General features: G+C 53.2%; 1 protein-coding gene across 2 annotated transcripts; it reads right to left on the bottom strand.

Moving 5' to 3' along the window:
* Positions 1-1,082: 1,082 nt before the first annotated feature.
* Positions 1,083-25,708, bottom strand: DMBX1 (diencephalon/mesencephalon homeobox 1). Of its 2 annotated transcripts, XM_030823454.1 has the most exons (6): positions 25,673-25,708; positions 24,762-24,902; positions 10,157-10,322; positions 6,624-6,802; positions 5,996-6,344; positions 1,083-5,239 (listed from the first exon to the last, which is right to left on the bottom strand). In XM_030823454.1, exons 3-6 carry the CDS (start codon positions 10,308-10,310, stop codon positions 4,788-4,790), a joined length of 1,134 nt encoding a protein of 377 aa, XP_030679314.1. In that variant the 5' UTR covers positions 10,311-10,322; positions 24,762-24,902; positions 25,673-25,708; the 3' UTR covers positions 1,083-4,787. The 2 variants fall into 2 exon arrangements, with proteins under 2 accessions (XP_030679314.1, XP_003259074.1); XM_003259026.1 differs by lacking the exons at positions 24,762-24,902; positions 25,673-25,708 and having other exon boundaries at positions 4,788-5,239; positions 6,624-6,819; positions 10,159-10,310.
* Between the last annotated feature and the right edge of the window lie 467 nt (positions 25,709-26,175).

Below are 26,175 nucleotides of genomic sequence, written 5' to 3'. Positions count from 1 at the left end.
TCCCCGCCCTAATCCTCAGCCCGCTGGGGAGAGAGGAATGCGTCTCCTGGGGTGGACCTGGGAAGTGGGGAGGTCAGGGCCCGCCCCTGGGAAGCCAGCAGACAGCTCCCTGAGTACATTCAGGCCTGCTGGGTTCTCCTACCAGGAAATCCAGACAGAGGAGACTGTCACCTCCCCCAAACCTCAGCCAGGTGCATGCACCACCTCTTCTGGCTCTGGGCCCTGCGCAGGCACTCTGGAGCACCGGGGAAGAAGGTGGAGCCAAAGCAGCCAGGACTGAGCAGAGATCTCTTGTCTTTTTCTTGAAATGCAGCTGGAGGGACCAGGGTTTCACAGCAAGAACTTCCTGGCTGCACATTTTTTCTGCACTTATTGCCTGTATGTACAGTCTTGCCATCTATCTCGCGCTGTCTCTCCTGCTCATCGTGAATGTGCTCATACACATACAGATGCAAGCAGACACTTAGGAATACATAGCACAGGTTCTCAGACCTGCAGATAGACTTATAATAACACAGACACACCACAGCGCACCGTGGCAGAAAGCCCTCCTTCATCCTCTGCTTGCTCACCTCTGAGGACAGAGCTCACAGCCTCTGAAGGCCTCCCTTTCCACTGGAAAACAGCTCTGGCTGTAGATCCAAATGTCTCTTCTTACCACTCCCCTTTGGTCCTGGCTTACTTGCAGTTTTCCACAGAATCTCCTGCCTCTCTCTGTCCTGCAGACCCATCCATCTCCCAGGCTACACTGAATACTCCCAGGCATTGCTTGTCTTGGGTGTCCCATGTCCCAGGCTACTCTGCCACTTGTGTTTGGGTGAGGTCCAAACAGCCTAGAGAAGATGGAACTCTCCCCCATTATCTGCTCCCCTGCAGCCATTCCAGAGTGGCATCCCGGCTGCAGATTAGTAAGGGCCACAGAGAGGGCTACACAGTCAGCGTGACAATGGCCAATAATGCAGTAGGTCCGCCTCCCTCCCCACTGGCCATGGCATCAGAGGGGCAGTGAACAGACCTGGAGGCACTGCCTGCTCAGGCCACTGCAGGCATCTCTGGGAATGAACACGGACTGAGGTCTGGGCTGCTGGGTTCTCTTTTATTCGCCAAGTAAGACAAAGAACAGGTCACAACATCACAGGCAATGAGACTGACAGAAGGACAGATACACAGAGTGTCATGCTGCACTACACACAGGGCAGGTGAGGGGACAGGCAGGGGTGAATTAAGTCTTGTTTTTTTCAACTAACAGAATAAATAAATACAGTACACAGTGTTTTTGCCATGGGCTGGCACGACCTCTAAGCACAAACGGTCACAAAACAGCTGGTTTGGAAAGCAGTCTGTAGAGCCCACCAGCCTTGGAGTTGGGGTGGGGATCCGGGCCCCTGGACCATGCTCTGGGTGAGTGAGGAAGCAGGGAAAGGGAGACTCAGACAGAAGGGAGAGGCCAGGCATGAGGCATTCCTGGAAGGGACAGTCAGAGCTTGAGCCTCTGGCTTTCAGGCCCAAGTTGGCCCAGCAGGCCTGGGAGAGGCTCCAGCATCAGGTATGGTGGGCCTGTACCCTCTGCCCACAGGAAGGGACGTGCGGTGCTGCTTACAAGCGTGCTCGGAGGAGATGCACGGTGCCGCTTACCAGTGTGCTTGGAGGAGACACAGGTGTGCTCTCCTCTTGCTCTCCAGCTGCTTTCAGTACCCGAGGCTGGTGCCCTAAACTTGAGAGCCCTCTGAGGGCAGGGACCACATGTACCTTCCCTGCCTTCTCTGGCAGATTTGGGTTAATTGAATGGGACAAGTGTTAACAAACATCTGAGGGAAGCTGGGCTGCTCCTAAGGTGGCCCTGCCTCTGGCCATGCCAGAACATTGCCCCTTAGGAGTTCAGGGGAGGCTTCCTGGAGGAGGTAGTGATATCTAGGGCTGTTGGATTCCAAGGCATAGTGACAGTCACTCGTACCCAGGAACTGACAAAAAGCTTCAGCCTAAAAGCAGCTAGGAAGCTTCCCATACCTATCCAGATGATTATTTTTTGTTTTAGAAACAGAACTTCCTGGGGCTAATCCCGGAGGACAGTTGATGGGCCATTGGCCACAGAATCCCTCCCAAACCAAAAACCTCCTCTGTCACTCCTGGAATCTGCCAACCTCCCACAGCACTGCCTAAGTCTCTCCTCTGATGCCCCCATGGCTGGTGGATTCCCCTTCCAAATTCCAGACCCCAGCAAGACACCTGAGGATTTGGAAACCCTCAAATGCCTGTCTTGGTGCTTGCCACATGTAGGTGAGGTCTTCAGCCTGGATTCCGGGCCCCTTAGCCCCACCTCTCATGAGGCCAGCCACCCCCTTCCCGTGGTCCACTGAGTCTCATCTCTGCTGCCTTGTTCGAACACTTCTCCTGGCCTAGACTACCATCCCCCTCACTTTTTTCCTGTCCAAAGCCTTCTCCATCTGCCCCAGCCTAGGCTGACCCCCTCAAGGGTGATGGGCATTGACTTCTCTGCAAACCAATTCTACCAGGACACCAACAGAACCTCTCTCTTCCCACTAGGAAAGGAGACAAGCCTTGGCAATCTTTACCCTGGCTTTCAGATAGATCAACTTCTTTAAGCAGGGGTTGGAGTGTTCAATGGTGAGCCACCAAAAGTTGGGGAGCATGACCAAGAATCTGTCCAAGCCATCCCCTCCCACTGCCCAGAGCCCCTGAGACCATGAAAAGGTATGAAAATGGGGTGACCCCAGAGGCTGGCACTGGAACTCAAGATCAAATCCAGATTGCCTGAACTAGAGGGGACCCATTATGTTTATGGGGAAACTGAGGCAGTGTCTACAGAAAGGCTTGTGTGTACAGCACCCCTTGCTCCACAGCAAGGCAATAGTAACTTCCTACTTCATATATTGTGCTTTCGAGAACCTTCTGTTGTCAATTTAACTAAAAACTTCTGTGTTACAAGGTTGCAAGCAAAAATGCAGAATGTAGAGCTGGCTAGGACCTTACAGGCCATCTAACCCAGACAGGGAAACAGACTCAGAGAGGCTACAGGCTTGCCCAAGGTCACACAGCATTTTTTTTTTTTTTTTTTGAGATGGAGTCTCACTCTGTCGCCCAGGCTGGAGTGCAGTGGCATGATCTTGGCTCACTGCAACCTCCACCTCCCAGGTTGCAGCAATCCTCCCAACTCAGCCTCCCAAGTAGCTGGGATTACAGGCATGTGCCACCACGCCCGGCTAATTTTTGTATTATTATTAGTTTCACATGTTGGCCAGGCTGGTCTTGAACTCCTGACCTCAGGTGATCGCCTGCCTCAGCCTCCCAAAGTGCTAGGATTACAGGTGTGAGCCACCGTGCCCAGCCAGTGACACAGCTTTGAAAGGGAGTTTGCTGAGCTGGGTTTCCCGGCTATGAACAGGAACACACTTTTCCATTCCAGTGACTAGCTGGAGGGAAGCCCTTACTTCCATAATTGGCTCTGGGACAGGAAGCCGAGAGCAGCCTGAGCCTACGTGCTGCTGTATGCTTTGCATGCACTGCGCTCAGGCGCAGAGTTCAGCCTTCGTTCCTGGTCAGCCGTACCCCTGCCATGGACAGTACCTGCTGAGTGTGGAGGCTGAGCGTGTGGGAGAGGAGCACCAGCCCTCCTGTCTCTGAGAGCACCTCTTCCCCTGCTGCTGCTCTCCAGCCAGGGAAGTCTCACCAGAGAGAGCTCTACAGCCCTGTGGTCAGTCCTAGCTGAACTCTGACACGAGGCCCCTGTCTTTGGAGGACTTACAGGCAGGAACGCTGGCCATTCTACTGTCTTCCCAGCCTAACTACTGCCTCCTCAATCTTGGGAATGAGGACCTCAAAATCGAGAAGAGAGAGTAATTCATGACGCCTTCTAGATGCCAGCCTGGGCAAGGGTGGGAGTGGGAGCCAGTGCCACCTCCTGCCTGCAGCTCCAGATCCCCAGGGTCTCCAGCTAGGGCCTTGTTGCTTCTATTGGGCATGGAAAGGAACAGCTTCCTAGAGAGGCTGCAGGTGCAGGGAGGCAGGCAGGGCAGAAGGAAGGGAATAGAAGGAGAGCAACGGGAAGTCGCAAAATTACTAAAACCAAAACCAGCCACAACCCCAAACAAAATATAGCTCAAGAACTGACGATACCAACACAGCCAGCACCAAAGGAAGAAACCAGGGGCAGCAGGAGAGACAGGGAGAAAGATCAAGGGTGGAGAATACAGAGGCTGGGCTGAGAGAGGGGTAGGGACCAGGACAGAGACAGGGAGAGGGAGATCAAGGGGAGAAGGAAGGAGAGAGAAGGAGAAAGAGAAAGGATGGCTGGAGTGAGCCGCAGAAGCTGCAGGGAGGCATGGCAGGGAAGAAGAGATGGGAGCAGGGCAGGCGGCCTGGGGCAGGCAGGAGCCTGAAAATATAGCTTTATATATTTATATTTATATCTCACATTCCACACATAGACTTACTAGGGGGCAGAAGGAGAGGGAGAAAAGGGAGGAGGGGCTATTGAGATGAGGATCTAGCCAGGGAGAGCCTCTCACATCCCCGAGGGAGGCTTGGGGCACCCCAGCCTCTCACCTCCTCGCTATTCTGCCTCCATGGGGTCCAGGCAGGGCCATGCAGAGGGTGTGTAGGTGTGGACTTCACCTCAGGCTGGGGTATGGGGAAGCAGAGCAGGGAATAGGACCCCAGGCCCTAGGATCCCTGGGCTCATGGAGTTAACTCCTCGAGAGCCACCTAGGGATAACCACAGGGCTAGGAGGGGACACCTAAGACCCCTGGCTGGGTTGGAGGCCAGACAGTCAGTTGGGCAGCGTATCGAGTCCCAGGGAGGCCGCGTGCTGCTTGGCCCGGAGCCGCAGGTTCTCGATGCTTGTGGTTTTACTGTTCAGGGTAGCTGATGCAGGAGCCAGGCCTGCTGGGGGTGCAGGCAGCAGAGGGGACCCCCACACACCCTGGTGGGCAGCAGCGGCTGCTGACAGGGACTGGTAGTAGGACTGGCAGTGCAGTGAGCCCAGCGGGGCCATGTTGACGCCCAGGTAGGGCACAGCAGCAGCCGCCGCGGCAGCAGCAGGGGCCGGACCCCCTACTTCGAAGGATGAGTAGTGCACCAGGTTGTTGGTGGCCGCCATGTGCTGGCGGAATTGCTCCTGCAGACGGAAGAGGCTCAGCGGGGACGAGGAATAGGAGTGGGAAGGGCCCAGGAGGCCACCCCCTGGGGCCGCAGGAGTGATGGTCAGGCTGCCTGGGGAATCTGCAAGCAGAGAACCCAAGAACAAAGCCCTCAGGACAAGGGCATTGGTCTGCCAGGACAGGTGCCCTCAGCCTTCTCACCCCCTTGGCACAACAGACAAGACAGGCTTCGGCTGAAACCACATCCATCCCATCTCAGCCAGAGCATCCCCTGAAGCAAGGCTCAGAATCCTAGGAGAAAGGGACCCAGGCTTCCTGGGAAAGCTCCAGGGACCCTGCCAAGGCCCCCATGTCTGTCTCTGTTTCTTTTCAAGGCTGTAACTTCCCCCTCCCCGACCCTGCCCAGAGCCCCCATTCCTTCACTCCAACCTTCAGCTCACAGCCCCGTCCCCTCCCTGCTGGGCTTAGGGTTTGTATCTGAGATATGCCTCATGCCAGAGGTCTGTTCCTTCAGAAATGTGCTCGGAGTCTCTGCTGCATGTGGGAATCTCTGGTACTAATACAGTATTCGCCCAGTATGCACTGGGACATCCAACTGGTTGTTAAAATATTGGAATACTTCCAAATGGTTAATAAATAATTTTTGCCCCAAGCTCCCGCAGTATCCCTCCCCTGCTACCCAGCCCGTCCCTCAGAACCCCCTGGACCTTCCCACGGCTCTGCAACTAAAGGGTGAAAACCGGGCCCAGGCCTGCTGTCGTCAGTCCTTTCTGATGTGCCATGCCCCTGAGGGGCAGTTGATTACTCGCCTCTGACTCGCTTCACAGGCTCAGGGCCCCCAGACCCCAGCCCTCCCATGGTACCCCTCAGACCTCACCTGCCTTGGGGCTGCCCCTCTTGCAGCCCAGCCCCTTGCTCTCAGCCCCAGGGCTCTTCTCAGCTTTGGGGTCCTCAGCCCCTGCCCGGGGGTCCTCCTCATGGTCCGGCTGATCCTCGGGGGCTGACTCACTGGCTGACTGCTCAGACAGACTCAGGTGAAGCTCAGCAGGGGGGTCGCTGCCAGGCAGACATGGGGGCCGGTCAGTGTCCAGCTGGGTATCTGGAGTGGGGGCCTCGGCCTTGCCTTCCCCATGGGAGCCCTCAGCCTCCTTCTGCTTCTGGAGCTGTTCCTTCTGCAGGCTACGCTGCTTCTTCCGGAACTTGGCCCGGCGGTTCTTGAACCACACCTGGGGACAGGAAAGGAGCAGTCTGAGGTGGGCAAGAAAGAAGTGGGGTTGGTGTGGAGCAGGGTGCTCGGGAGAGGATGTACATGATAACATCCCCCCACCCCTCTAGGGAACACACACTCTCTGTCCCTTCCCAAACTCCCCTCCTATCACTGAAGGCTTTGATGGAGAGATCAGTTGCACCTTGGCACAGGGATGACATGCTGGCTCCTGGACAAGGGGCCAGACTGATGATCTGGTGTTTGTCTGCAAGGCCTAGTTAGGAGAGTTGGGCCCTACCTGCACCCGGGCCTCAGGCAGGTTGGTGCACATGGCCAGCCTCTCACGCATCACCACATCTGGGTAGTGAGTCTTCTGGAAGGTCTTTTCCAGGGCCTCGAGCTGCTGAGCCGTGAACGCCGTGCGGCTGCGACGTTGTTTGCGGTGCTGGGAACCATAACGGGCCTCCAAGATGATGTCTTGAAATGTACAGCCGTTGGAGGGCAAGGAGAGGGGGCCCATTTAATTATGGGAAATAGCTTTGAATCTTATCCTGCTCTGACCCACTGTGGACACCCAGGCTGCTGCCAGAGCTGGCCCTGGTCCCTTGCCCTTAGAAATCAGCCATCCCCTCTCCATGTGGCTGTGGGCTTTCAAGGTCTCTGCACCCCATTATGCACTATCAGGACCACAGAGGTCTAACTCTACTCCACAAATGGCTGTCAGGCATATGATTGAGGGGGGTCTTCGTTATTTGGCACTGGGAGTGGGTAGGTGGGTATTACCCTAAGATGGATACTATGAGTATATTTTGAGACTCCATGATGCTAATAATCTGTAAGTCCATATCACAAGATTTCTAAGACCCTATAGACCTTAGATTCTGAATACTAACACTTCTTTAGCATCAGAGTACTGGTCCCTGCCCATGAGAAGCCAGGCTGGGCTGGTACCCATCTCAAGGTCTAGTCAAGGGAGGACTGACTAGGCAGACAGAATTCACCAGCACTTGATTCTCTGTCCTCTGCATGTAAACCCCCTCATCCCAGCTGGCCTAGAGTCTCTGATGGCAGGGCCTGAGGCTCCTGCTCTTCTGTTTCCTGAACAGACAGCCTGGCTAGGGGGTAAGAATGGAGCGGGGAGGGTGGGGGCGGCAGGGCTCACGACTCAGGTAAGGCTTGTTGCACTCAGTCTTGACACCTGTGGCTGCCTCCCCAAGGACACAAGGACAAAGAGACCTGGTTCCAACCACTGTGGGTTTGTAGGGGAGACAGGACTATGGACCATTGATTCCACAGTCCTGTCCACATGTCTGGTAACATGATAACCACCCAGGATAGGTGTCTGCCTAGGGCCGGGGTCTAGCCTCCATCCTGGGGTATAGCCTTCAGCCCTTTCGCCTGACTAGCCCCTGAAGGATAGACAGTAACCTCTCTCCTCACTGTCTCCCATCATGTCATAAGTGGATCCTGCCCTGTCTGTGCTGAAGGGAACTTGAGTCATCTCGGCCTCTGCAAAGGGGTGCCAGAGTCCTTCCCCCGCCCTCCAGGGAATGGGAAGTCATCCACAGCACCCTAAATAGGAAGAGGCGGCCCGGCACAGTGGCTCACGCCTGTAATCCCAGCACTTTGGGCGGGAGGATCACCTGAGGTCAGGAGTTCGAGACCAGCCTGGCCAACATGATGAAACACTGTCACTACTAAAAATACAAAAAATTAGCTGGGCATGGTGGTGGGCCCCTGTAATCCCAGCTACTCAGGAGGCTGAGGCAGGAGAACCGCTTGAACCCAGGAGGCGGAGGTTGCAGTAAGCCAAGATGGCACCATTGCACTCCAGCCTGGGCAACAAGAGCAAAACTCCATCCCCCCTCTGCAAAAAGAAAAGACTAGGAAGAGGCAACTGGGTATCCAGGAAGCCCCAGACTTTGAGATACTTCTTCTTCAGTTTAAAAAGGGAGTCCTGAACCCCTCACAGACTGACCTTAATCCTAGGCCTGACTCAGCCCTGAGCTCATGCTGATGATCCTGGGGCAGGGGAAGGAGTGGGGACCGCTCTGTCAGCCCCACTCTCGTTGGGGAAGGAGCAACAGCTCAGCATCCTACTGCTGGCTCCAGGGACTGCAGGGGTGGTGGGGGGTGGGGGGCGTGTAGGTGTCACAGGGAAGCCAGGCTCTCTAAACCGCGGGCAGAGCCTCTGCTGGAAGGCAAAGCCTCCATACAAAGGCTCACTTGGAGTTCTTGTCCTTCCTTCTTAAGAATTAGAGAGTTGGCGGTGGGCTGAACACCCCAGTTCCTGTGCCCCCACCAGTGGACATGAGCTCCTGTCCCTGACTCCTCTCTGTGCTCTGGTCCTTGGGTCCTGGAATACTGTCAGGAGCTGATGTCACCACCAGGTTTTGCACAGGACTGTATCCAACATCCCCACACTAGAAACTAATGCCTCCACACTAGAAACTAATGCCTCCACACTAGAAACTAATGCCTCCACACTAGAAACTAATGCCTCCACACTGGTCCAGAGTTCTGCCCAGAGGCCTGGCAGGGTCTAAAGGAGTGAGACTGGCCATGCCCTCCCTGCCAGGCCAGTGCTGCTACCCAGGTGGAGATCCCATCCCATTTCTGTGCCTTTGCTCATGTTGGCCTTTTTGAGGCCTGGTTCCTGCCCTGTGGCTTTCAGAAAGCTCTCCCTGACTACCCCAGCTGATCCTGCTGCTCTGAGCTGCCCCAGCATTTGACCTTGGAAACCCTCCTATTGTGCCCTCTCATGGGTCATGGGCATCTGTTCTCCCTAGGAGTTCCCTGAAGTTTTCTGAGGCCTGCCTGGCACAGGGCTGGGCCCATGTGGATTTACCAGCTGCTCAAGGCTAGACCTGGGACAGGATAGGGTGGGTGGCACTACCTCCCAGGAAATCAAACTCCCCATCCATGTCACTGAATCCTTTTCTCACCCACCGAGAGGCTGGCAGGGCAGGGCAACAGTCAGTAGAACCACGTGTTGGGGGACCAGAATGCCGGTCCCTCATAGGCATATATGGGTACTTACCTTGGGTTTTGGGTAGTAATGATCTCTGAGCACCTACCAGGCTCTGCTGAATACTTTGCATATGTTATCACAAATCACCTCCCAACCACCCTAGGGGATGGGCATGGCCATTGTCTCCTTTTTATAAAAGGAGAAACTGAGGCTCAGAGAAGAGAGCTGAGTGGGAAAGCCTCGTGCTGATTTCAAGTCTAGGACTCCAAAGCTCATATTTTTAGCCATGTTATGTTCCAACCCCACTTGGCCCAGATTTAGCCTCTCTGAGCCTCCGTTTCCTTGTCCATAAAATGGAAACCATAGCCTCTCCACATGGGGATTGGATGATTTGATGCATACAGAAAGAGAGAGACTCCCACAGCGCCTAAGTCACAGTTGGTGTCAGAACATAGAAGCTATTATTTACAATTCCCTGTGCCTGAACTCTCCTTGCCTGGGCATTCCAGGCTCTTCCAGCTACTTCCCAGCCATAATACTCTGGACTAGTCCTTTACCCTCCTACTTCATTTCTTCATCTGTGAGATAGGGCTAATGAATGCCTCCCTCACAGGCTCGTTACGAGAACTTGAAAGCATAGGGCAGCTCCAGCGCCCTGGACACTGCTGGCAAACAAAAGGCGCTCTGGATACACATGCATAGTTTTGAATTGACATCTCTCTGTGTTGCTAAGTGACCTGAGTCTTTTTGAGCCTCCTAGAACAAGCTTGGCCAGTGCTCCCTCTCCTCTTTGCCTTCCAGAACCTTCTCCCCCAACCCTCACAGTCCTGTCCCCACGGTCCCATCTCCAGGGCCCTTACCAGCCAGGCGCTCAGCCAATGTAAGCGCATGCACTGAAGGCCGGTAGTCGGGGGCGTGCTGGGCCTGCTGGGCTGCCTGCTGGTGCAGGTTGTACATGGCGCTGAGTGAGTTCATGGCGTGCAGTGAGTAGCCGTTCACCCCGTAGTGCTGCATGGCGGCATCCGCCTACAGACAGAAAAGGGAGAGGGGCCATGAGGCAAGCCTGTCAGACTCTGCCCTCAGGGAGACCCATCCCCAGTCCAGACCCTGGATGCCCACCTTCTGATGGGTCAGAAGCCCCCTCCATCGGAAGGGAGCCTGTCTTGCCCGTGGCTTACCGTGTGGGGGTTCCTGCATTCACTACTTCATTCACCCACTCATTCATTGATTCACTCAGCAGGGCCAGTGTGGGTTTAGGGCTCTGGGCTCTAGAGTCAGACTGCCCAGGGCAGGCTGCAACCTCAAGTCCACCACTCAGGAGCTTTGTGGCTTTAATTTATCTGACCCATAGTTTCTCTATCTGCAACATGGGGTTCATGATAGTACCTATCTCATAAGGTCGCTGCAAGGATTAAGAGAAGCCTTTACAAAGGACTGGATCATAGTATGTGCCCAAAAGTTAGTCACTGTGATTTACAGATTCATTTGCTGCTTTATGCAATCATCTCTTCATTCAATTACTCAGGCACTTACTCATTTTTGCCTTCATTGATTCACTCACACACTTATTACTTATTCAACCAATACCCATTGAGGCCCACTTGGAGCCAAGACCAGAGCTAGATTCCCCACTGAGGCATTTGCTTTGAAATGAGATAAACCCAGGGCTGGGCACGGTGGCTCACGCCTGTAATCCCACCACTTTGGGAGGCTGAGGCGGGCGGATCACCTGAGGTCAGGAGTTCGAGACCAGCCTGGCCAACATGGTGAAACCTCGTTTCTACTAAAAATACCAAAATTAGCTGGGCATGGTGGCGCATGCCTGTAATTCCAGCTACTCGGGAGGCTGAGGCAGGAGAATTGCTTGAACCTGGGAGGCGGAGATTGCGCCACTGCACTCCATCCTGAGCGACAGAGCGAGACCCCGTCTCCAAAAAAAAAGAAAGAAATGAGATAAACCCTAAGGTCCTGCACAAGCATAAGAATACTGTTGTTATGACTGTCATACATTTACCGCCATTACCTCCCTTTATTCTCACCATATCTCCAAGAAGCAAGCAGGCCAAGAATGACGAGCCCCACTTGCAGTTGAGTCTACTGAGGCTCAGAGAAAGAACAGTGACAAGCTGAGGCCACACAGCCAGTCCAGGGCCTGCCGCACTCCACATTCCTGCAGCCTTATTCTTTCATGGCCAATTGTTCCAAGGAAATATTCCATTCATCAGAGAAGACATCCATCCTACTGAGATGGCTCCAGCCTCAGCGAGAGGCTGCCAAGGTCCCATCTGGACACTCACCCACTCTGCAGCAGTGTGAAATGTCATTTTTGGAATTGACTCTGCATCTGGGGTCTCCCCAAAACACAAAGGTGTTTCCTATTTCCCAAGTGTGGGAGGTGAAAAGGGAAGGCTGGGGCAGTGGCGGGTCCATTTGATAAAAGGAAGACATATGCAGGTATCTCAGCTCCTCACTGAAACAGACACAGGCTACACATAATCAAACATCCACAGTTTACACACAAACACACACAGTTGCAGCAGAGACATCTGCACACAAACATTACACTCACACACATCCATTCGTATATTACACATATTCATCCAACACATATTTATTAAGCACCCACTTACTAAACAGCAAAGTCCCTAACTTCATGGAATTTACATTCCTGGATAGGGGGATGTATAACAATGAATAAAAATAATGTACTAATGTCGGACTGGAATACGGGCTCTGAAGAAAAATAAGGCAGAGGAGGAGAATGACAAGAGGGAAAGGAGAGATTGTTTTAGAACATGCGGTCAGGAAAGGGCTCTCCGACATTTGAGCAGAAACTTGAAGTCAGCCATGTGGAGCTCTCAGGAAAGGCTTTCCAGGCAGAAGGAACAGCAAGGACAAAGGCCCTGAGGCACGGACAAGCTTGTGTGTGTAGAACAGCAAGAAAACCAGGGTGGCTGGAGCACAGATGGAGGGAGCAGGTGAAGGAGGTAAGGTTAGAGGGAGAGGGGCCGCTAGCCAGAGGGCTCCACGGCCCATTGTAATCCCACTAATCCCACGGCCCAATGGAAATCCCATCTGGATTTTATCCTGAGTGTGATGGGAAGCCCCTGGAGGGTCTTGAGGGGAGTAACATAATATGATCTGGGTTGTTTTGTTTTGTTTTGTTTTGTTTTGTTTTTTGAGACGGAGTCTCGCTCTGTCATCCAGGCTGGAGTGCAGTGGTGCGATCTCGGCTCACTGCAAGCTCCGCCTCCCGGGTTCACGCCATTCTCCTGCCTCAGCCTCTCCGAGTAGCTGGGACAACAGGCGCCCGCCACCACACCCAGCTAATTTTTTGTATTTTTAGTAGAGATGGGGTTTCACCGTGGTCTCGATCTCCTGACCTCGTGATCCGCCCGCCTCGGCCTCCCAAAGTGCTGGGATTACAAGCGTGAGCCACCGCGCCCGGCTTGTTTTGTTTTTTTATTTCTGAGACAGGGTCTCGCTGTGTCTCCCAGGCTGAAGTGCAGTGGTGCAATCTTGACTCACCGCAGCCTCAACCTCTGGGGCTCAGGCAATCCTCCCACCTCAGCCTCCTGGGTGTGCTGGGACTACCGTCATGCTGGGATAATTTATTTTTATTTTTTTTTTAGAGACAGGGTCTCACTATGTTGCCCAAGCTGGTCTCAAATTCCTGGGCTCAAGCAATCCTCCTGCCTTGGCCTCCCAAAGTGCTGGAATTACAGGCGTGAACCACCACACCTGGCCTATGATTTGTTTTTAAAAGCTCATTTTGGCTGCTATACAGAGAACAAACTGCAGAGATGCAAGAAGAAAAGTGGAGAGACCAGGCCACTAGGACACCGCAGAAGTCCAGGCTAGTGACCTGCTGCCTTCACTAGAGTGGGAGGAGGTGCCGAAAATGGTCAGATTCTGGTAGTTTGAAGGTAGAATCAGCATGATTGCTGATAGCTTAGTTATAAGATGTGAGGAAAAGAGGGCAAAAAAAAAAAAAAGATAACTCAGGTTTCCATCCTGAACAGCTGAGTGAAGATGGGTCTTTTCCTGAATGAAGAGCATTGAGTTAGAGAAGCAGATCTGGGGAGGGACAGAATGGAAACCAAGGTTTTGGGGGACATGGCAAGAATGACTGACATGTGAATTCAACTTCCAAGTAAGCCGATGTTGAACTGGCTGTTGGATATAGGAGTCTGGAGCTGAGGGCTAGATTTACAGATTTCGGAGTCAGCATTCACACATTAACTTCCTCCAACAACATTCACTTGCAGAAGCCCACTCCACATGCCGTAACCACAACCTCAAGGCAGAAAGCTAAAAGAGTGATAGACATGGTGAGATGAAGAATTTACACCTCAGTATAACAGAATATACCATAAACAAAGCTAAAAGGCAAACAACAAATTTGGAAAAATATCTGTTATATACTGTATATGACATAGAGGAATTCATAAAAAATAAATAGCACAAATCAAACAAAAGGGAATATCCATGATATACAAAGAACTCTTACTTAGGAATAAAAAAATAAAGCTGGGTGCGGTGGCACACTCCTGTAGTCCCAGCTACTCAGGAGGCTAAAGTGAGGGGATCACTTGAGCCCAGAAGTTTGAATTCAGCTTGGGCAACATAGCAAGACCCCATCTCTAAATAAATAAAAAGATGGTCACCTTAGTAAAAGATAGGCTAAGCAAATGAAGAAACAACTCATTAAAGAAGAAATACAAATAGCCAACTGACATGACAAAAAGCTCAGCCTTATTTATAACCAAAGAAAGAAAAAGGCTAGGCATGGTGGCTCACGCCTGTAATCCCAGCACTTTGCAATCACTTAAGGTCAGTGTTCGAGACCAGCCTGGCCAACATGGTGAAACCTGCCTCTACTAATAAATACCAAAAATTAGTCAGGTGTGGTGACCCATGCCTGTAATCCCAGCTACTCGGGAGGCTGGGGCAAGAGAATCACTTGAACCCGGAAGGTGGAGGTTGCAGTGACCTGAGATCATGTCACTGCACTCCAGCCTTGGCAACAGAGAGAAAGAAAGAAAAAAGGAGAAAAAGAAAGAAAGAAAGAGAGAGAGGGAAGGAGGGAGGGAAAAGAAAAGAAAGGTCATTGTTTACCAATCAGATTAGCAAATATAAAGAAAAATTATTACACGGGGTTATCTAGGGGAGTGGGAGATGATCCTTCTCCTACCTTGATGGCAGAAGAGCTATTTACTCCTTACATCAAAAGCCTTTAGAGAGTACATCGTCTTTGACCCAACGATTCCATTTCTAGAAATGTACCCTTCAAGTATGCAGAGATATGTGTATGCGAATATTTATCACAGCACTGCCTGTGATGGCAAACAATTGAAAACCTAACTGTCCATCGAGAGAGGATTAGTTTAGCAAATGAGGGGACAGGTATTCCCACAGTGGACTACAGCACCGCAATTTAAAACAATGATGTGTATCTGTATGTGCTGATGTTCACAACACACTGTCGAGTGGGGGAAATGGGTAACAAAGCGTTATGCATGATATGATCCCATTTTTATAATGTATGTATAAATATGCATAGAAAAAAGTCTGGAACGTTATACCCTGAAATGTTAACAGAGGTTATCTCTGGGAGATAGCAAATGGGATTACAGGTGATTTTCACATTTATATTATTTCTTTCTTTCTTTTTTGCGGGAGGGGGGTAGGGGCTGGGGGGAGGTATCCACGTCTTTCGCTGGATATGAGGATGAAACCAGGCTCCGGAGTGTCACAAGCTCCAGGTAGGGAAGGGGGAACAGAGTTTAGAAGCGATTTCATCCATCCCAACTCCTGCTTTTGGAATGCCCCTCCCCCACCAAACTCAGGGGATTTGTTGCTTTAGAACTCACTGCTGTTAATGTGGAAGTGACATTTTAACTGACTTAATTATCACTGATCTCACAGTTTTTGATGCACAACGCAGCTTTATTAACTGAAGCCAGAGAGATCCCTCTCTGGGCCCCACAATTGCCCCATCCCCATGGCCCTCCAAAGGCCTCTGAGATCTTCCCAGTATGGCCTGATGCCCTCCCCCTCCCCAGCACCAAGCACTACCAGACTACCTGCCACTCCTTCTCATCTCCACGCCTTTACTCTTGCTGGGCCCTCTACCTGAAACACCATTCCTCTTCTTTCCCTTCACCTAACAAATTCTTCCCTCTCCATAAGGCCTAGCTCAACTGAGCCCTCTTCAGAAATGGGGCCTTCCCCCACTCGCCTCTGACAAGGCATCTCTCCCGGCTCCAGGCAGTGATAAGTATGCTCAGATCATAGAAATGAGGATGACCACAAGGAAGACAACAACAATACTAGCTATCATGTACTGAACACACTCTGTGCCAGACACCACACTCAGCACCTTCCATGTATTTTCTTAATTCTAGTGCCTGCAGCAGAGTGCTGTGATGACACTTCTATCTCCCCAGCTAGACAAGACTGAGCTCCTTGAGGGCAGAAACTATATCACGCATTTCTGGACACCCATCCCACCCCCAGCCCAGATCACAGGGTCTAGCGCAGAAGCAGGGTTAGGAAATAAGGATCAGATGATGAATTAATAATCACAACTATTTATTAAATGCCTCTGATACATCAGACATCTCCATCAATTCTCCCAACACCGTAGGAGGTAGAAAATGTTATCCCCATCTTACAGATTCAGAAATGGAAGGCGAGAAAGATTAGATAATTTGCTGAAGGCCATGGAGGTAGAAAATGGTGAAACAGGTGTCAACAGGTGAAGTTCTTCCCACTAGCTAGTATTTCCCAGCCCCAGTCACACAGGATCTTTCCCCAGCATATTCCATTCCCTGATTTCTATCATCTCTGATTTGGTCCAAGGCAATAGGAGGACAGCAAGAAAAAGCACATTCTGCTGGGCGCGGGGCTCACGCCTGTAATCCCAGCACTTTGGGAGGCCAAAGTGGGCAGATCACCTGAGATCAAGAGTTTGAGACCAGCCTGGCCAACATGGTGAAACCTCAACTCTGTTAAAAATACAAAAATTAGCCATGCGTGGTGGCAGGCACCTGTAATCCCAGCTACTCAGGAGGCTGAGGCAGGAGAATCGCTTGAACCGGGGAGGCGGAGGTTGCAGTGAACAGAGATTGCGCCACTGCAGCCTGGGTGACAGAGTGAGACTCGGTCTCAAAAAAAAAAAAAAAAAAGAAAAGAAAAAAGAAAGAAAAGAAAAAACACATTCCCTCTGGCATGCATGCTCGTGTGCACACTGTGTGCATGTGTGTGTGCTGTGAGATGAAGCTGTGTGGAAGCCTAAATCTTCCCTGCTAAGCTCCTCTCCCTCCAGCCTCATACTCCTCTTCCTCACTACAGCTGGACATCAAGGCCCCTGCTCTCCTCTGAGGCCATAGAGGGACCCTTGTCAGTGGATGCTACTTACCATCTGAGCTGCACACATGTGGTACCACACAGCCATAGGTCTGAAGCTCACCTCAGTGTCCATGTGCGGCCATGTGTGTACACAACCCAACTAGGATCGGCCACATGATTGTATGTGCGTCTGTCTCTGTTTATGTGTATATCTGGCTATTTTATGTGTCTTGGTGGGTGTGCATGCCTGTGAGCCCATGTGTGCAAATGATGTGTCTGTAAGTGTGTGACCAGGGGACGGTACACTAAATGGTACCCTGGAAAGTCATGTGGCCCTGTCCTCTGCTGCTAGGTCAGTGTATTGTGGCTCTTCCACCCTTGAACAAGGTGTGAGAGAGAACAAGAGAAAAATACAGAGAAAGAAAAAAAAAAAAGCAAGGAGAGAGATCAACACAGAAAATAAATAATTTGTCTCAGCCATTTTAGTTTTTGCAACATTTAGCACAGAGCCTGGTATACAGTTGGTGCTTAGTAAATAGTAAATGTTGAATGAATGGGAAGGAATTTTAGACCAAGAGATTGTGAGGGAGGCAGGACCACCACAGCCCCGGATGGTCCACGGGAGGAAATGGAGACCCAGAGTCCTAGCCCACTACCTCCTCTGTGCCAGGCCGTAGGCCTCATGAGGGTGACCCCTGCCCAGTGGGCCCTTTCCCAGCAATAGGGGCAGCCAGGACCTGCACTACTGAGGTCCTCAGCCAGGCCCAGCTGCAGGAACCCCTTCCACATCCAGTTCTGAGTCCTGGTGGCCCCTATAGGGAGGCCCCCCGAGGCTGGAACCCTACAAGCCCTGCAGGAGCCTCTGAACAGAGGCCCTGCACTCCTGGCCCCAGGCCGGGCCCTGCATGGGCTCAGTCCACTGCACACTCCAAACAGAATCAATTATATATTTAAAAGGTGCCGCCCTGCAATTCCTGGCAAGCCAGGAGAGCCATCCATCACGGCGCGGCCGCGTTTCACAAGCTGTCGAATTGTGCTTACATTGGTTAAAAGAATCTTTATATTTCATTAAGCAAGCAGATCGGCGGATCTCCCGCCACAGGCGCCATATAGATGGCTTTAATTTTCCAAATCTGCAAATGCATCCGTTATGTCCCTGCATCGCTGCTGGCTGCGGCCTAATGCCCAACCAATCGAAGAATCAAGCAGAATTTTATTAGGGGGCATTTTTTATAAATTAACAGCAGCAGTGCCATGAAAATGCATGCAAGATGTCTTTGATTAAAAGGAAAGTGGACCTTTCCTTGGGTCACACCCTGCTCAGCCACCCCACAGGCCTACCCCACCACTCTTTGCCTCTCCCTTTCCTTCTCTGAACTTTTAATTCTCCCTCTGTTTCTTCTCATTCCCATTCACAATGGAAACAAGGCAGAAAAACTTTACTTAAAGGAAAGGAAAGAGAAGTAGAGGCAGAGGAAACAAACATTCTCTGAGAGAATGGCACGGTGAGGCACTGTGAGACACATCATCTCATTAACAACAACAACAACAGCTACCTCTCTTTGAATATCTACCACGTGCCAAGTCTTGTTTCACTCATTCTAGGTATATCACCTAATAAACTTCAACACAACACTTCCAGATAGGTATAATTATCCCCATTATATGGATGAGAAAACTAAGACTCAGGGAGATAAAGTCTCCTGCCCAAGGTCCCACAGCTAGTAAGTGGTGAAGGCAGGATGGGAATCCAGGCCTCTGAGTCTCTGAAGAGCTACCTGGTATTTATTTTCACAGTGTGACCAAGAGATAGGCCCTGGTGAGGACTAGCCTTGGGTGTCAATGGCAGAGGGAGAGATGGAGAGTAGCCTGTTGCCATGGACTCTCTTCCCTGAGAAAGGCTGCTGCCCCTTTATCTCTGGAGGCTCTCCAGTGACACTCTGAGGGGAGAGGCCACTGCAACTGTCCCTCCTGCTTTGCAGTTTGGAGTCCAAAAGTACTTTTACTCATGCAGGTAGAAGATCATGAATACACGAACCCGGGAGCAGCAAGCCAGAGCTCCTGCCCCAACTCCAGGCTGCTTTGTGACCTTGGCTAGGATCCTACCATCTCTGACCTCTTCTGATATGACACTAACCAGGAGGGAAAGAGACCTTGTCATGAGAACTGTGTAACCTAGGGCTGGCCAGCCATGTGTGAGGGAGGCCGAAAAGGAGGGATTCGTTCATGTGTATGCATGTGTGTGTGTGCATGAGTGCATGGGTGTTGTGGGGCTGGCTGAAGATGACCTAGAAGCCTTCCAACTCTGAGCTTTTGGGTCCAAGATTTTAAAAGAAGCTCTGTCCCTGGCACATGCCAGATACTCAACTTCAGTACCTCATTAACTTCTTACCCCAAGTCTATGAGAGAGGCGCTCTCCACATTACAAATGAGGAGTTGAGGCTCAAGGAAGATGAGTCCCCTCGGCTGGCCTGCTTGGGAAAGGTGAAGGCTGAGCCCCCATCCCAGTAAGTACCCCTGTTCCCACATCTGTTCTTAGTTCTGAGTTGCCAGGAATCTGCAGTGGGAGGATAGGATGTGAGGGCTGTGGAGATCCTAGTCCTACCCTGACCAAGGACCCTGCAGGCACATGGTCTGAGAGCAAGCTTGACACGAGGACATCCCCAGCTACTACCTCTCAGATGCTGCTTATTTTACAGGGGCTCCTCCAAGAGCCCCAGATCCATTCTCGGGTTATGCTGAACCCTCCATGCTCCCTGAATCTCCTGTCAGTATCAGGCACTCAAAGGTGCAGAAAGCCCAGGGATCAGCCTATTCCTCCCCCGCCAGGGGCCAGATTCTTCCCAGCCAGGGCTCTCCACCAGAGGGTGGGGTGGGCCAGGCCTCATTTGAAACAAATGAACCCATCTCTCAGACCAGTTCTCTCTGATACCTTCAAAGCCATATTTCTTCAAAGCCATATCCAAATCTGTCATCTCTCCTTCCTTCCCTCCTGTACACTCCACCCACCACTGAGCCATGGCTCTCCAAAGCTACTATGTGGCTGCCTCCTACTCCAGGAATGTTGTCCCTCCACCAGCATGACCTGGAGAACTCCTGACTCACATTAAGCTTGGACACGCCTTTCTCCAGGAAGCGTCTCCTGCCATCCCCATCTTACAGATTCAGAAATGGAAGGTGAGAAAGATTGGATAATTTGCTAAAATCATCCAATTTTAGCAGTGGTTCGATCCAGAAGTCACCGGCTGGGTCCAGTGACTTCTTTAAATTCCTATCCTTACCAAATTGTAGTTGCCCATTTGCCTACCTTTTGCCAGAGTTTTATAATAAATACCTATTATTACCAGCTATCCTCATAGAGACCTGACTGGCAGCATCTCATTTAATCTTCACAACCTCATAATCCCCATTTGACTGATAAGGCAGCTGAGACCCAGAGAAGTAAAGTCACTTGTCCAAAGCTACACAGCTAAGCAGCTTAGCCGGGATGAAATCGAGGGAGTCTAACTCCAAATTGTGAAATCAGTGCCCACCAGAGAGCTCTTAACCTTGATCTAGGGCAGGGTCTGCTTCCCCAGCTAGTACTCAGGACCCAGTACCCAGAGCAAAGGACATCAGACATTCATTCCACAAATAAAGATGGAGCCACTGCCTGTTGAGCGATGGACTTTGGGAGTAGTGTCATGAATCCCAGCTCGAAGGGCTCAGATTCTAGGGGAATTGCAGATGGTCACATGCCCTGGGGGAGAGGAAACCAGCTCTGGGAGATGAGAGTGGGCCAATGTCCAAAGTTTCCTCTTCACCCTGCCTGCTCTGCCCTGCCCCAGCAGGGAAAATCCAGTGTCCTCACCAGAAGCCAAGCCACATTCTGGCCACAGCTGTGGCCCTGACCTTGTCACAGACTAAGCTCTGACCTCATCCTACATGAGCCCTGGTCACTGTCCCCACCTTGGCCATGTTCCCTCCCCCAGCCAGTGGCATAGGTATCATATCTATATCATAGGCCACCATTAACCCCACATTGCCTGATCCATATGGGAAGGGGATGAGCTGTGGGGGGGTCAAAGAATCTGCTCATCCTCCTTTCATCTCCACTGAGGGTCCCCAAAGTGAACCTGGAGTTGGAGCCATGCGTGGCAGGCAGGTGGGCTTGGAAGTACGTGGCTTTGCAAGGGTCAGATTGGAAGAGGTGCTGGACTTCATAACGGGCACACAGAGCTCATAAATTTCTCAAAGGAGATTCTCACCTCCCCTCTTGGCTCAGGGATGGGGGCCCAGTGGATAGCAGAAGAACCCACTGGGAGAGTTCCAGGATCCCGGTGGGTCTCAGGGCCGACCACCGGCCAGCGGTCCTTTGAAGGAGTCCAGGCTCTTAGTTCCCTATACAAACTGTTATCCATTAACATCCAATTATCCCTTGGTCCGAGCCATTAATTATAAATCAGCCACTAATTGGGGTAATTAGCCCCCCGCAGGCTAATGGGCCGAGACTGAGGGCGGCCCCTCCGCCTACAGTCCTCCAGTTTTCCGAGGTCCTTAATGTTGGGGGTGCAGAGAAATCAGGCGCCTGGAGTTAATTTTTTTTTTTTTTTTAAAGGCAGCAAAATGCAGCAGGAAAGGGAAAGAAGATGGGAGGGGCCAATTTTTTGTTGCTTTTTCTCGAATCTGGCCCAGCATCAGCTTTTGAGAGCAGGCAGGTGGCGGGGTAGGTCAAGGGACCTGACTGCAAGTCTTGAGAGTAGAGTCGTCTGGGTAATTGCTTGATTCTCTGCTTCCTTTCTGGCAGAGATACGGCTAGCACACTGGAGATCGAGGAGACTTGGGCGGAGCCGAGATGGAGCAGGGCATAGATTAAGACCCCAGGATGTTCCTGACCTCTCCAGGGTACAGAAGCGGTGGCCTTGCCTGCTCAGTTAGCCTTGGCCCAAAGTCCGTCAGGGACGACCTGGTCCACTTTTGGCCATCCAGATCCAGGCCGGGGCTGGGAAACAGGGACTACAGAGTCCCCTGTGGAGCCGAGCTGCTCCATGCCCAAGTTAGGGCCTCCAAACGGCTGGAGGAACTCGGAGGAGGGTCTGTCCTGCGGGCGCAGAAAGCGCGGTTCCTGCTCTGCACATTGACAGATGTACAACTCATCGGGGCACAAACAAACCCTGGAGATAGAGCTGTGGAGGCTGGAAGGGGCCGGGAAACCCAGTGGGCTCCAGCGGCCTCGGGGCTCATTGAAGCAGTGCCCACAGTGGCTGTAGACCAGAGGGAAGGAGTGACCCCATCTGGGAAATGTGCTCCCTCCTGCCACTGTCATATCCAGGGAACTCCCCTTTGCCAGCAAAAACCTGGCTAAAGTCTGAAGAACAGTTGGGGCCAGAGCCACCAGAGCTAGGATCTGTGGTCTGTCCAAGCTGGGATGTCCACCCATCAGGCAACACTGGGGCAGAGTCAAATAAGCTTGGAAGAACGGACAGGTGACTAAATAGAGAGGCCACTGAATGGCGAGAAGGCTGGACAATGGAGAGCCCAGCTCAGTGCCCTTCTTACAGAAGGGGAAACTGAGACTCGCTCAAGGTCAGACAGGAGAGGCACTCAGTGCAGGATGAATGTGGAGACCAGAACACACACCCCGCCGCCCCGCCGGAAGCTCACCAACCCACCCCAGCGCCCCTCCCTACTCGTTCGGTAATGGGCTTTGGCGGGCAGCAGTGGCGTCGCCCGGGGCCTTGATTAGATATTTATTGCTGTCATTTACATGGGCACTGCAGGGCGGCCGAGCGGGACTGTGGGGAAGGGGTGGGGTGGGGGGTGAAATGGGAAGGCAGGGGTGGGGGAGGTGAAGACTGGCTCCTTGAGGACCTGGGACTGGCCGGAGGAGGAGGAGTAACTTCGAGGCCGGGAGAGAGTGGCAGGAATAGGGAGCGCAGAGGCCAAGCAAAAACGTAGACACACCCTCCCTAGGGCTGCCCGGGGCTTCTGCGCAAGGTGGGGCTGTGACGCTTGGGACTGTTGCCCCACGGGGTGTCTGCATGTGTTGAGCATGAGTGTCTGCGTGAGTTTAACCTGTGAGAATGGAACTGTGTCTATCAGAGGGGTTTTATGTGGTTAGTGGATCTGCCCATGCCTCTTGTGTGACTTCTCAAAGTGTGTCTGAGTGTGATACCCATAGCCCAGGTGACTCTAACCCAGAAGTCCCACTCTGTGTGCCTGTCAGCCTCTGTATGTGTGTCTGTGTGTGACCGTCAATCTAGACAGCTGGCAAATATGTGTGCGCACACAGAATTTGTTCAGACATGGGGGACTGCGCCTCTGGGTCTGCTTCTCCCTTTCCCTCAAAAACCACCGACAATGCCCCCATGCTCCAATCGTCAAACCAGACTGGTTGCTCCTCAGAAGAACCCTGGCTTCCGAGAGTCTGGCACTAAGGGCTATGGTAGACTCCTCATTCTAGGCTGTACACTCCCAGAGCACTGACACCCAGGAGAGGGGGGAAACTTTATTTCCTGCCCAAAATCCGCAGTGTGTGCGTGGGTGTGTGCCCGCAGGGTGTCAGGTGCAAGTTGTGTTTGAGAACAGAGAAACAGCTCAAATTTCCTGACCACTTGGGGTTGTGCATGTGAAAGTGGCTAGGACAGGGGTGCAGGGATCCTCCAGACATTCACCCGATGCCCATGAAGATGACCCGTAAGCCCGCTATCTGGCAGAGCCCATCCCGAGGCCCGAGTGCTTGTCCTTCACCTTCGCTGTGGCCTTCGCCTGGGGCGGGTTTCCACTCCTCCGCACCTCTGCCTTTCTGTTCTGCATTCCATTCGGGGTCTGGGCCGCCAGATTCCAGCCTCCTTGCAGGAGTAGGCGCCCCCAAAGACTGCAGGGGTGGGGTAAGGTGTTTACCCGCCTCCTGAGTAGCAATGCCCTGCTTCTTTTCCCAAGAGTATGTCTACCCCAGCCACACAGGAGAGAGATTTGAGCCAATTATCCAGATAATTTGCTCTCACTAGGCAGCAAATTCGATTTTTTTCGAACACCTAGACACACATAAACACAGCCGGTTTGCAGAAAGGGGTGGTAGGAACTAAATTCATTGGTCCTTAGGCCAGAGTGCCTTTCCATTTGAGAGGAGAACCAGGGATGTGGGTAAGTGAAACACAAATCCCTGAAAAATTGAAAACAACCCCCACTACGCCCACCTAATAGACCATAGAACTTTCTAGAAAGGGGTTGGACAGCGCTGACCCGCCTGCAGCGCACAGAATCCCCAGCACTAGAGAGGAGAAAGGACTCTGGTCGCCCTGCCATCGCCACAGCCAGCTAGGAACTTGCACAATTTCCTCGGCTGTGGAGCACACAACCCTTGCGGTATAGACAGCCCCTCTCCTCCAAGGCCCATCGAGTCAATAAAGCCCTCCTCTTTCCCCAACGCCCTCAAACCGGAGGCGCCCTTAGTAAACCAACACCGGCCCACCCTGCCCCGGCCTCCGAGGACTTTTCTCAAACGAAAAAAGACCTTCTGGGGCCCTGGTCGGAACCAGCGCTGAGGCTGCGCTCCAGGCCCGGTGGGTTCTCAGCTTTGGTGAATTGCATGCTTGCAAAGAGGGTGAAAAGGCCTCGGATCTCGTCCTCCCCGTTCTCCCATTCCGGGACTCCTTCCTGCCGCAAATCACAAGCCTGAAGAGCCCACTGCCTCCCAAACCGAGCGTGGCTGGAATCCAGGAAAAGTCGGGGCCCCAGATTTGGTGCGAATTTGGGGAAGAGGAGGTTTCCCTCAAGCTCCTTAAGTGCACCACCAGTGCCACCGAAGCCCCTGCGCAAGTTCCGGGAATTTGTGACCGCCAGAAAGTTCAGCCGGTGGTGCCCGGGACCCTGCACAGTCCATCAGGGCCCCTGGCCTGTCGCCGTCAACGACTGAGTTACGGCCATCCTGTGTGGGAAGCCCAGGGAGGAAGGACCCTGGCAGTCCCCGCAACCCTTTGACCGCTCCCCTAGAAGCGCCCCGAGAGCCGCTCCGGGGACTGGCTGCAGCCTGCCGTTCCTCGCCAGAGCTCGCCTGACCCACGCCGGCTGAGGCCGCGGGAGGCAAAACGAATTCCAGAGAACTAGGGCCACTGCGCCCCAAACACCCACCTGGAGGGCCCTAGCCCAAGGCCGCGTCTTCAAGGGCAGAGGCTGGCTGAGCGCCGAACCACCCTCAACTGGAAAATTCGTGCAGAATCTCAATCCAGAGAGAAAAGGCGCACTTGGTGGCAAGCTGAGTTTGAACGGGATCTGCGCGGGCGAGACCAAAGCCAGACCCGGGCAATGCCCGGAGCACTGCGGGGTTCGCGTGGACCGGGAAGCTGGGAGGGTGTGGGCGGCCTCTGCGCTCCGCAGGCTGGGAACTGGGCTGCCGGCCGCGCCCCCTCCCCAGCCCCCGCCCAGGGCTCCACGACTCCCCAGGCCGCATCTGCTCCGCATTAAGCCGGCCACCTCCCTCCCCGCGCCGCCCCCTTCCAAACTGAGAAGGATTTGTCTCCGCTTAATATCCAAACCTTTTTTGTATTTATTTTTTTTTCAGGGGCGAAGTAATATCTTCCAAATGAGGCAAAACCGTGACGGATCCGAAGCGTTCTCCGCGGGTGCCTGCGTCTCCGCGGGCCAAGGCCTTCGTCTTCGCCTCGGCGCGTTTCTACCCACGGCTTGCCCTCCGCTCTCTCTGCCTCGGAATTTCGAGTTCTGCGCTCTTTCTGTCTCCCTAAGTTGCTCACTTTCTGCCACCGTTTTCAGCCCCGGGTATCTCTTCCTCTGTCTCACTCTGGGTCTCTCTGTCTGTCCTCGACTCGGTCTTTCTGGCATCCCTCCGCTTTCTCTGTCCCTGCGCTGTCTTGTCTGTCTCCTAGTCCCTGGCTCCCTGCAAACTTTCTGATCCACCCAGTGGGTCCGGGACTGCAGGACCGCAAGAGGGGAGGCTGTCCCCGGGTTCTCACGGCCTGCGTCCTCCCTGCAGCGACTGTCCCGCACCACTCCCGGTTCGGCCCGCCAGCCCCGCCCGCTCGTACCTGGTCACCCCGGCCCGCGCCGCCGCCGCTGCTGCCATCTACGCGCGACGGGGCCTGGGCTGGAGTTTTAAACTGCGTTTCCCGGGCGCCCAGCGCGGGCCTGGGCGCTTCCTAATGGCCCTGGTGGCTGCCAATCACGCGTCGCTCCCGCCCCGCCCCGCCCCGCCCCGCCCGTGCCGCAGCCCAGCTCCCGACCAAGGTGGCCCGACAGTCGTTGGGTCTGTGCACCGGGCTCGCGTCCGTCACCTCTCCCGAATCTCTGCTCCTCGAGCTCTGGCTCCCGGTCCAGGGATCTCTGCCTCTCTCGGGTCCGAGGAAGCCGCAGGCCGATCCCTGGGGTGTTGAAAGGTCTTGAGAAACCTCCCCCTCGCCGGTCCCACCCCGACGCTTGGCACCTGGGGTCCGTAGAGGTGACCTGGGGGAGCCCCGACGGACTCCCGTCCCCACTGTCCCTTCAAGGTTGGTCTCGAGCTGCGCGCACACACACGCGCGCACACATACCT

The sequence above is a fragment of the Nomascus leucogenys genome, chromosome 12 (genome assembly GCF_006542625.1).
Source record: "Nomascus leucogenys isolate Asia chromosome 12, Asia_NLE_v1, whole genome shotgun sequence".
Classification (NCBI taxonomy): domain Eukaryota; kingdom Metazoa; phylum Chordata; class Mammalia; order Primates; family Hylobatidae; genus Nomascus; species Nomascus leucogenys.
The sequence above is the reverse complement of the archived record's forward strand: the minus strand, read 5'-3'. Positions and strand labels throughout refer to the sequence as shown.

Excerpts from the sequence above, each read along its gene's own strand:
- DMBX1 (XM_003259026.1), bottom strand. The coding sequence starts at position 10,310 with ATGCAGCACTACGGGGTGAACGGCTACTCACTGCACGCCATGAACTCA. Across the intron at positions 6,820-10,158 it reads ACATTGGCTGAGCGCCTGGC|CGGCTGTACATTTCAAGACA; the intron begins TGGTAAGGGCCC and ends CTTGCCCTCCAA. Across the intron at positions 5,240-5,995 it reads GAGGGGCAGCCCCAAGGCAG|ATTCCCCAGGCAGCCTGACC; the intron begins GTGAGGTCTGAG and ends CTCTGCTTGCAG.